At 67.7% G+C, this 11,111-nt stretch overlaps 1 protein-coding gene across 1 annotated transcript; it reads left to right on the top strand.

Moving 5' to 3' along the window:
* The first annotated feature begins 131 nt into the window (after nt 1-131).
* On the top strand, nt 132-9,906 carry CDH1 (cadherin 1). The gene is given in 20 exon segments (XM_052796483.1): nt 132-275; nt 370-484; nt 4,603-4,807; nt 4,809-4,824; nt 4,934-5,065; nt 5,154-5,207; nt 5,209-5,310; nt 5,383-5,527; nt 5,646-5,818; nt 6,211-6,276; nt 6,278-6,340; nt 6,457-6,562; nt 6,565-6,644; nt 6,739-6,983; nt 7,138-7,376; nt 7,444-7,605; nt 7,856-8,077; nt 8,160-8,290; nt 8,552-8,695; nt 8,830-9,906. Coding segments are annotated over 20 exon segments (2,673 nt in total). The 5' UTR covers nt 132-215; the 3' UTR covers nt 9,043-9,906.
* Nucleotides 9,907-11,111: the final 1,205 nt, after the last annotated feature.

Genomic DNA, 11,111 nt, shown 5'->3' with positions numbered 1-11,111 from the left:
GCCCTGGACGGGCACCCACGGAGCTCGGGCTACCGGGGAACCGGGGCCGGTGGCGGGCGGGGCGGCCCCGCCTCCCGTCGGGGCGGGGCGGGGCGGTTCCCCCGTGGGCACCTGCGGGGCGGGACCGGGACCGGGACCGGGACTCACCTGCGGCTCCGCGGCGGCGGCGGCCCGATCCCTCCGGCACCGCACCGGCACCCTACCGGCAGCTAGCCATGGGGCGGCGGGGGGGCTGCCCGGCCCCGCTCTGCCTCCTCCTCCTCCTCCTCCTCCAGGTGAGGGACGGGACCGTGGGACCCTGCCCGGGACCGTGGGACCCTGCCCGGGGCGGCGGGACCCTACCCGGGACTGACGTCTCTCTCCGGGCAGGCTGGTCACCGGCTGTGCGAGCGGGCAGCACCGTGCCGGCCCGGCTTTGCCGAAGAGACCTTCGCCTTCGCCGCGGAACCGGACGGCGTGGCGGCGGGACAGGTGCTGGGACACGGTAAGGCGGGGAGCCGTGGGGACGGGCTGGGTGCGGGGCACAGGGGTGGCCGTGGGGACGGAGCCGTGGCCGTGGGGACGGGCTGGGTGCGTGGCGCCGGAGGTGGCGATGGGGGACGAAGCCGTGGGTCGGTGCTAGATTGGTGCCAGGGTGGCAACGGGGACGGTCTCTCCGTGGCTCCGTGGGTGGCTGGGGGGACGGGGCCGCGGGGACAGTGCCGTGGCGGTGGGGACGAGGCCGTGGTGGTGGGGACAGGCTCGGCGCGTACCGCCGCAGGTGGCAACGGGGACAGAGCCGTGGCCGAGGCTCCGCGCACGGCGGTGGGGCCACGCCGAGGGTCCGGGGCGGCGCTGGCACCAGTGTTCCCACCGCGGCAGAATGGCGTCGGGTCGCGGGGGCAGCGGGTGCCTCTCCCCGGGGCGCGCCGGCGCGGGCGGCGCTGACTCAGGCGGCGCAGACCTGTTGAGGCCGGCAGGCTGGGGTGTGGGGCCGCGCAGGCGCCCGTCCTGCCCCGCGCTTCGCCCGCCCGTGGGGTCCCGGCACCCGGGGTTCATGGGGGCGAATCCACGTTTCGTGGCCGCAGAGCAGAGCCCCTAGCGCGGCCTCCTCGGGCGGCTTTTGGTGCGGGGACGGTGGCGTCTCACCACGCCGGCACAAAATCCCCGTCCCGGTGTGGCGGGTGCTGGCGCTGAGCCCTGCCTGCGTGGCCATGGTGACTGTGCCAGGCTGGGCCCCAGCCCGGGCTGCCGGCAGCCTGCCTCTGCCGCGGCACCGAGCCCTGGCCGGGGCGGCCGGGTGCTGCCGGCCCTCGGGGTGCAGGGGAGGCACCGGGAAAAGGTGTGCCCGGGGAAGCGGGTGCTGGGGACCCGCTGCCGCGTTGGGGTGCCCTGCACATCTGCACCCCCCTGATCCACGGTGCAGGCTCCCAGGGCAGCGCTTGGGCCATCGCCATCTGTGCTGGTTAATGGCTGACGGTGGTGCCGGCACCGTGGTTTGCCGGGGGTGGCTGGGGTGTGCACGGGGCTGAGGGGTGCAGAGCACCGAGCACTGCACTGGGGGCTTCCAAATCTCCCTGGCTCCGGAATGGCTTCACCTGGGCTGCGGGTATTAAGCCAGGAGCCAGACCCTGCCCCACACCTCAGGAATTGCCGGTTCGTTAACCTGTGGTTGATCATTAACGAAGCTGCCCGGATGCAGCAGCCTGTGTCCATTAGGGCTGTGCCCGATAGCAGGGTCATGGGCAGCCACGCCGCCTCGGTGTCTCCAGTGCCGGGACCTGCTGGAAATCCCCATCCCAGCACCAGCACTCCCAGTTTTGGGTCCTGGGAGGAGGGAAGGGGACGTCTGCCCGTATGCGCCATGTGCCAGCCTGGTGATGCCCGGCCCCGCGGGTGGATGAGCACAGTGGGCGCTCGGCAGTGCCGCCCCCCGCGCCATGCAGCGCACCAAAGCCCGCGGCCAGGCCGCGGCGAGGGCGGGCTGACGAGCCGGCCTGTAATTAGGCTGATGAGTTGAGCGCGGTGTTTTCCCTCCAACAGGTCTGGACAGGCCCCGCGTGGCGCCTGGGCCGGGGAGGCGAACACCTGCACGGGGGCCATGGCGTCCCCGGGGCCGGGTCGGGACCCTACGGTTCTGCTGGGCGGCTGGGGTGGGGTGGGGGGGTGTCTCTGGGGTGTCATGGCCCCACGGGACATGGCGGAGGCTGGGACGCTCCCCCATCAGCCCTGGGTGGGGGAACCTCGAGAGTCTGAAGTCACAGCGAAACTCGGGTGACGTCAGCGGGCGCGCTGGCGGGACGTGCCACTCCAAGCACCTTCGCCCCGGCTGCCCGCGGGCTGACGCGAGTTACCCCGCCGCCACCGCCGCCGGTTTCCGCCGCGGCAGAGCCGTGTTTGCGCAACCCACGCGGCGTGGTCACCGCCAGGGTGGGGGCAGCCGGGGGTGGTGGCACCCGGCTCTGCCCGTGAGTCAGCCCGTGCCCAGCCCCGGCGAGACGCCGCAGGACGTGGGGTGGCTGGGGGGGGGGCTGCCCTGGTCCCCATCCCGGTGCGGGGTCTCATCCCCCTGCCCCGGTTGGCAGCCTGGTAATGCAGGGGGTCCCAGCGCCCTGTGCGTGGTGGCAGGGGGCCTGGAAGGGGGGGGATCCCCCCAAGGGACCCCCCCCCAGCTCTCCTCACCTCCTGTCCTGTTGATCCTGGAGAGGAGAGGGGCCCCCTGGTTCCCAGCCCTGGGGAGGGGAGGGCTGGGGATGGCTGGGGACGGCTTTCCTTCAACCGAGGAGCTGGAAAAACAGGTTGTGCATGGCCGGGTGGGAAAGGGAGGGGGGGAGCGGGCGCTGAGCACCGAGCACTCATTGCACTCGGTGTGGGGCTGGGGGCTGAGAACTGCCCACTCGCTGCACCCATCCGGCGTGGTGCCAGGTACCGGGTGCCAAGCGCTGCGCCTGCGCCCATGGGTGCCGGGATGCCTCTCCCCGCCGCCAGCCCCCGCTGCGGCAGCACCCGGCCTGTCCTGGCACGTTCCTGCCCAGCCGGCCTCACCGGCTCCCCCAGCCCACGGCCTTTGCCGGGGGTCCCGCCGTGGGGCCGAGCTGGGCTGGCATCGTGCCGGCGCGTCCTCCCCGGCTGCCCGGGCTGGGTTGGGGGCCACCATGGCGAACAGGGGGTGGCAGCCCCCAGCCCAGGGCTTGGTGATCGCTCCCCACCCGCCTCCGTCCCGCCGCCACCTCCGAATTCCTGGGCTGCTCGCGGCCTGACGTAACCCCACGGGATGGCGGAACCGGCCCCGGCGGCGGCCTCGTGCCCGGCGTTGGGGCGTGCGGCTCTGCCTCCCACCCCGGGCACGTCGCCTTCCCGCGGCGCAGCCCCGACACCCGCTCTGCGCGGTGCGGGTCACGCCGGGGCTGATGGCGGCCGCGCTGGCAAGGGCTCCAGCCGGGGTGCCGCTGGCTCAAACAAACCATCTCCCAGACAAAGGGTGTTTGTTCGGGAGCTCCCGGCAGCGCGGCCCCGGCTCATGTGATGCCTGTTGACCGCCGAAGCGCCATTCGGAGCCTCCCGCCGGGCTGGCCGCGGCCCCCCGCGTGCCGGTCCCGGCTCGTACCACGCCCCAGCAGGGTGCCAAGCTGGTGATGCCAGGACGCCATCTGCCCCGGTCTGTGGTGGGTGCCTGCTGTCCCTGGGGACCCCCAGCAGCAGAGGCGTCGGAGGTCCCGAAGGGTGCCTGGGCAGGTTGGGTGCCCCGGCTGCCACCCTGCACCGCGAGTGCACCGGGGCCGGCACCTTCCTGCCGCACAGGTCGATGTCCCCCTCCTGCAGCGGATCGCAGGATGGGGCTGCGTCCCTGCTGCGGACTCGTGGCTGTGGTCCCCGGCCATGCGGGGGCTCGGGGACCCCACGGGTCCCCAGGCACCGGGTCACTGTAATCCACCAGCCCGCAGTGCCCTGTGGATCAGCGCTGGCAGCCCCCAGGGCCCCCCTGGCCGGGCTGCTGGGGGGCTGGGTACCAGCGCAGGTGAGCGGGTGCTGCCCTTGTTTTTATCCGAAAAGCAGCCAGAGCAGCAGCACCCTCTGCCCGCTGGCACGGCAGCGGTGACGTGCCGCACGTGGGGACACGCTATGCCATGGGGATGTGACACAAGGCAGGGATGTGCCACGCGTGGGGATGTGATGCGCACGGTGCCGTGCGTGGGGATGTGCCGTACACGGTGCTACAGACGGGGATGTGCCACGCACAGCAGGGACGCGCTGTGCTGAGTGCCATTTGCCCCACTGTCACGGGCCGGTGGAGATCCCATGGTACAGCAGGTTGTGCCGTGCCCAATCCCTCACCAAAGCCACGGCAAGGATGCACCGTGCGTCATGCTGCACTCCCTGCCCGTGCCCAAGACAGGATCCCGGCAGGGCGCGTGGCACCGTGCGTGGTGCATCCCTGCCACGCCTGTGACCCCCACGGTCCCCCCCCCGTTGCCTCTGAGCCGTAGCCGTGCTGCGTGTGTCCGTGTCATGCTGTCCTGCACCCTCCTGCCTGCCCGTCCCACGGTGCCTGCCCTGCCCTCGGCAGCTCCCGCCGGGGGCAGCACCGGGAGCTCCCTGCCCACTCGCTCTCCCTGTCCCCAGTGAGTTTTGTGGACTGCGGCGAGCAGCGGCACACCACGTACCTCTCGGATGACACGCGCTTCAAGGTGAGCGGGGACGGTGTCGTCTCTGCGACCCGGCCTCTGCAGCTCCGGCAGCGCGAGATCAGCTTCTCCGTCCACGCCTGGGACGCCGCAGGCAAGAAGCATTCGGCCAGGGTGACCCTGCGCAGGCAGCGGCACCGCCGCCCGCCACCACCAGCAGGTAAGCGCAGCCCCTCTCCCCGGGACCACTGCAGCCCCTCTCCCCAGGGCAGAGCGTGCAGAAGGCTCGGCAAGGTGCCAGCACCGAGCCGCGCCGCCCTCCCCCGCAGGACACGCAGCCTGATGTGCTGACCTTCCCCGAGCCCGGCCATGGCCTCCGGCGGCAGAAGAGGGACTGGGTCATCCCCCCCATCAACTGCCCCGAGAACGAGCGGGGGCCCTTCCCCAAGCAGCTGGTGCAGGTATGCGGCCCCGTGGGGACAGGGCACAGGGCAGGGGGGTCCCTGGAGCACCGGGACCCCTCTAACCCCCCCTCCGCCTCGCCACCAGATCAAATCCAACAAGGACAAGGAGACCAAGGTTTTCTACAGCATCACGGGGCAGGGGGGCGGACACCCCCCCCGTGGGTGTCTTCATCATTGAGCGGGAGACGGGGTGGCTGGAGGTGACGAAGCCGCTGGACCGGGAGAAGATCGACAAATACGTCGTGAGTGGGGGGGCCGGGATGGGGAGGGGATGGTCCCTGGGGCCACGCGTGGGCTGACGGTGCCCCTCGCAGCTCTTCTCCCACGCGGTGGCGGCCAACGGGCAGCCCGTGGAGGACCCCATGGAGATCATCATCACCGTGACGGACCAGAACGACAACCGGCCCGTCTTCACCAAGCAAGTCTTCATTGGTTACATTGAGGAAAACGCGAAACCAGGTGCGTGGGGGAGCGGGTGAGCCGGGGGCCTCATGCAGACCCGAGCCGGAGCTGTGCTGGGGTGTCCAGTGGGTTTTGTCCCACAAGTAAAACCTCCCCTGCTTGTCCCCATGCCCAGGCACATCCGTGATGACCGTGAACGCCACGGATGCAGACGATGCGATCAACGTGAACAACGGCATCATCGGCTACTCCATCCTCAGTGAGGAGCCCAAGAGCGCGCAACGGATGTTCACCATCGACCCGCAGAAGGGTGTCATCAGTGTCATCGGCACAGGGCTGGACCGGGAGGTGGGGCGCCCTTGCCGCATCCTGGGGGACCACGTGGCAGCTCCGCGGTGGCACTTGCCGCAGGGAGCCGGGGATGCCAGAGCCCCGGTGTCTGGCTGGTTTGGGGGACTTGTGATCCCTGGGTCACCGTCCCCTGCTCTGGGGTGTCTGCAGCCCCAAGCCCATCGGGGATCTGTGCTGGGGACATTGCAGGGCCCCCAGTCCTGCTGAGCCCCGGGAGCGGGTGGAATGCCAGCCCTTTGGGTGGGCAGTGGGGACGTCGGCAAGCGTCTGCGCCGGCGGTGAACACCGTGGCTGGAGAAGGCTGGAAGAGCAGGCAGGCGATGCTCCCGGAGGAGGGGGACACGCCGGGACCCCATCCCTGCCCTAACAGTAGTGATTTCGGCTTACAGACCACTCCCAACTACACGCTGATCATCCAGGCTGCGGACCAGGAGGGCAGCGGCCTGACCAACACCCGCCACCGCCATCGTGGAAGTCACCGATGCCAACGACAACCCTCCTGTCTTCGACCCCACCATGGTACCTGAGCCGGCTCCCACGAGCCACTGCCCTCCCCAGGCCATCGTGGCATGAGCCCCTCCACCCCGGGGTGCCCGGGACCATGTGGGTGACTGTCCCTGTCCCCTCTCTTGCAGTACGAGGGGACAGTGAACGAGAACGAGGTGGGGGTGGTGGTGGCCCGGCTGCACGTGACAGACCAGGACATGCAGGGCTCCCCTGCCTGGCAAGCCGTCTACCCGCATCAAGAGTGGGGGACCAGGATGGCGACTTCAGCATCACCACCGACCCCAAAACCAACGATGGCATTCTGAAAACTGCCAAGGTGGGTCCTGCCGCCGGTGCCGGCTGCCCCGGTGCCAGCTGCCTCCCCGCCAGCACTGGCACTACCCCGGCTCCTCTCTCCTGCCCTCCTCCAGGGTCTGGATTATGAGACCAGGAGCCGGTACAACCTCGTGGTAACAGTGGAGAACGCTGTCCCCTTCACTGTCCCCCTGCCGCTCTCCACGGCCAGCGTCCTGGTGCTGGTTGGGGACATGAACGAAGCGCCTGTCTTCGTGCCCCCCGTCAAGAGGGTGGAGGTGATGGAGGACCTGCCGCTGGGGCACCAGATCACCTCCTACACAGCCCAGGACCCGGACAGGGATCAGAGGCAGAAAATCACGTGAGTGTGGGGGGGGTCGGCGGCAGGGGGCCGTGCTGGGGTGCCCGAGGGGCTGCACTGTGCCTGCTGTGCCGTGTGCCCCTTCCCCCCCCCCCCCCCGAGCATCCCGTCCCCCGCTGTCCCCAGTTTAGGGACACCCTTGGCACCGGTGCAGGGGCTTTGCCATGTGGCAGTTCCCCAGCCTGGTGCCTATCAACGGGGGCCAGCACCGGCTGCGCTTGGGGCACAGAGAGCCAAGGGGGGCCGGGATCTGGCCCTCGACTCGGCATCTCCCCACCACCCTACGCCAAGGGGTGGGTGGCCAAGCCAGACCAGGCAGCACCTTACCTTGTCCGGTCACCTTGACAGTCCCATTGGCACTGGAGCCGTGCTCCAGCGCTGCCTGGAAAGGGGGTAGGTGTTGGGGGGGCAGGTCCTTGTCGACGATGTTCAGCATCTGCTCCTCGGCTGCCGGCTGCAGATGTCGAAGAACCGGGCCTGGCCTTCGACATCTGCAGCCGGCAGCCCGAGGAGCAGATGCTGAACATCGTCGACAAGGACCTGCCCCCCAACACCTACCCCTTCCAGGCAGCGCTGGAGCACGGCTCCAGTGCCAACTGGACTGTCAAGGTGACCGGACAAGGTAAGGTGCTGCCTGGTCTGGCTTGGCCACCCACCCTTGGCGTAGGGTGGTGGGGAGATGCCGAGTGAGGGCCAGATCCCGGCCCCCCTTGGCTCTCTGTGCCCCAAGCGCAGCCGGTGCTGGCCCCCGTGATAGGCACCAGGCTGGGGAACTGCCACATGGCAAAGCCCTGCACCGGTGCCAAGGGTGTCCCTAAACTGGGGAAGCGGGGACCTGTCTCTGAGCCCAACCCCTCTCTCTGCTGCGCAAGACCTGCTGGTGCTGAGCCTGGTGAAGGAGCTGGAGCCGGGGGAGTACAGCATCTTCCTGAGGCTGACGGACAGCCAGGGCAAGGCGCAGGTGACGCCGGTGAAAGCTCAGGTGTGCGACTGCGAAGGGCCGGCCAAAAACTGCGAGCGGCGAGCGTTCATCGCCAGCGGCTTGGGCGTCCCCGCCATCCTCAGCATCCTGGGGGCCATCCTGGCACTGCTGAGTGAGTACCACGGGACAGGGACAGGATGGGGACAGGGCCACCCTTGTCCCGACGCCCTGACACCGGTGCCCTCTGCTCGCAGTCCTGCTGCTGCTGCTGCTGCTCTTCGCCAGGCGGAGGAAGGTGGTGAAGGAGCCGCTGCTCCCGCCCGAGGACGACATGCGGGACAACGTCTACCACTACGACGAGGAAGGCGGCGGCGAGGAGGACCAGGTGGGATGACTGTGCCGGATCGGACCCTGCCTGCGGAATCGCTGCGGCACCCTCCCTGCGGCGGGTGGTGGCCTTGCTCCCCGAGCCGCAACGGATGCTTGGGGTGCACCGGGCTGCTGCGGACCTGCTCGCCGCCGTGTCCCCTCCTGCAGTCACCCAGTACCCTGCACACCCTGGCGCCCCGAGTCGCAGCGCGGCAATGCCTGTGGTTGTCCCTCGAGTGTCGTCTCCTCATGGCCCCCCTTCTCCATCCCCATGCAGGACTATGACCTGAGCCAGCTGCACCGGGGCCTGGACGCCCGCCCAGAGGTGATCCGCAACGACGTGGCCCCCCCGCTGATGGCCGCCCCCCAGTACCGGCCCCGGCCCGCCAACCCCGATGAGATCGGAAACTTCATCGATGAGGTGAGCCCTGGCCCCATGTGGTGCTTGGGGGGGGGGGGGAACCAGGGGGATGAAGCCCCTCATCCACGCAGGCACCATTGGAGTGCCCCCCAGCCCAGCGGGAATGGGTGCTGACCCCTCTGCTCCCCCCCCAGAACCTGAAAGCGGCCGACACGGACCCCACGGCCCCCCCCTACGACTCCCTGCTGGTGTTCGACTACGAGGGCAGCGGCTCGGAGGCCACCTCGCTCAGCTCCCTCAACTCCTCTGCCTCCGACCGCGACCAGGACTACGACTACCTCAACGACTGGGGCAGCCGCTTCAAGAAGCTGGCAGACCTCTACGGCGGTGGGGAGGAGGATGACTAGGATCCTCCCGTGGCTCCGGTCCGGCCGGCAGCCACCCAGCGCAGGCAGCTCACCTCATTTCACCCAACTGGACTCACGTCAGTCTTTGCCCGGGGGGGTGGCCGAACCCCCCTCCAACACCCCCTCAACCTGATATCCACATCCCCCATGTTCAGTGCAGGGGAAGCTTGGGGTCACTGGGGCTGGGGGGGGGCGGTTTGGGGACCCTGTGTGTTTCCTGGCCCCCCTCGGCTCCAGGCGGGACATGGAGCCATTCGGTCCGTTCCCCGTCCTGGAGCCAAGGTGCTCTGGCTGCGCGGGCCAGGATCAGCTCTTCTTCCCCGGCAGGGACAGGCCCCGCTGCCTCCCTCCCTTTGCCATGGGGGGAAAAAGCGTTTCTCTGGCGCTCTCTGAAATACCTCGTGCTCCCAGCTCCGACACAAGTGCCAACCTGCCGCCGCGCTCGGCTCGCAAACCTGGCGCCGGGGAAGCAGGGTGGCCCCAGCAATGCGCCTCTGCTGGAGAGGGGCGAGGTGATCGATAAACGCAGACCAAAGATGTGCCGTCACGTGCTATACGTGAGGGAATTATATTTGATAAGAGTACATACAGGCAGATCTCTATTTTTCTGTATCCCAAATTATGATATGATTTCCTTCTGTCGTGCCAGGTGTAATTATTGTGCAGTCAATGAAAGGCGCTTTTGGAAATCAAATGGCTTTACTGAAATTCTGAACAATGTGTTTAGCTGTTGTCGTGGTTTGTATTTTTTGTCATGGGAAAAGGTTCTGATGCCCTCTGGGAAGCCAGCAATGGTCTAGTGTTAATTGATTCTATGGTTTTTATATAAAATTGAAATAATAAATTCTTTTAAGAAAACCAAAAGCCCTTTTCTCTGTGTGCAGCTCTGCTGGTTTCACTGCCTGTGTCCGTACTCAGAGGCTGGCCTGCCCTGCAGAGAGCCATTCCTCCGTGCAGCTATGGCTGCTGCTGCCTCCGAAGGGCAGATGGCAAATGCCCGGCTCTGTGTAACAGGGATGGATCCGTACCACAGCACATCTTTTCTCAGCACCAGGGGCCATGAGGAGGCAGGGCTGGCAGCTAACAGCAGGTCATGGCTTTGCCTCGTGCAGAGTCTGCCTGGACAGGCCCTAGGGAAAGAAGAAGCAGGACATGGTGTGAAAAATCCAGCTTGTGCCTTATCATGGTGGCTGTACCCTGTGTGCACAGTGCCTGGCCCAACACCCTGACCTGCATGGGCCACGCAGCAGAGGCGAGGCTGTTAGCAAGCGTGAGAGATCACTGATGTTTGTCCAACCCTGTAATTGCTCTGGCCGCCCTTCAGAGGCCCTACCCAGTAAGGAAACGCAAAACACTAACGTACCTCACAGTGCTTTAAGGCTTTCAAACATGCAGCAGCCTAGGAGGCTGGCAAAGGATTTGCAGTCATCCTGCCTTGTTAGTCCTCGGCAGGCAAGTTGCTGATTTATGTGCTTTGCAACACGCACGTAAGCTGTTTATTCCAAAGGCAAGTCTGGCCACTGACCCCAAGAGCAGGCAGTAATGCCTATCTTGCACACCTCTGCCTCTACACCCCCATTACGATATGGAAATGTGTTTGGTCTCTCCCTTTGTAGACAGAACTGTTTTCTCAATGCAAGATGCTAACTTTTGCTGGATGCAGCCAGAGCTTGTGCTCGGGGCAGGGGCAAGCCTTGGGGTGGGAGCTCCCCTGAAGTACCTGACCTGCCAGAGGCGTGGATGCTGCTGACACCTGTGGGGAGCAGGGACAACGGCCCACATTGCCGGCCTCCCACTCCGGCGTCAGGCCACGCCTGGCCGGGCAGGGGACAGCTGTATCCCCTGCTCTCCCTGCTGGGAAGAAGACGAGACCCGAGCCGCCGTAAGCGACCGGCGGCAGCCACCGGAACGGGCAGCGGTGCCCGGGCCCCTCTCAGCCCAGGCCCCAAGATGGCGCCGCCCCACCCAAGATGGCGGCGGGCGGGCGGCTCCCCCGAGATGGCGGCGGGCGGTGTCGCCCCGCCCCTTTCCCCGACCTCCCCAAGATGGCGGCGGAGAGCCGCGCTCCT

This window comes from Harpia harpyja, chromosome 9, assembly GCF_026419915.1.
Source record: "Harpia harpyja isolate bHarHar1 chromosome 9, bHarHar1 primary haplotype, whole genome shotgun sequence".
In the NCBI taxonomy this organism is placed as follows: domain Eukaryota; kingdom Metazoa; phylum Chordata; class Aves; order Accipitriformes; family Accipitridae; genus Harpia; species Harpia harpyja.
The sequence above is the reverse complement of the archived record's forward strand: the minus strand, read 5'-3'. Positions and strand labels throughout refer to the sequence as shown.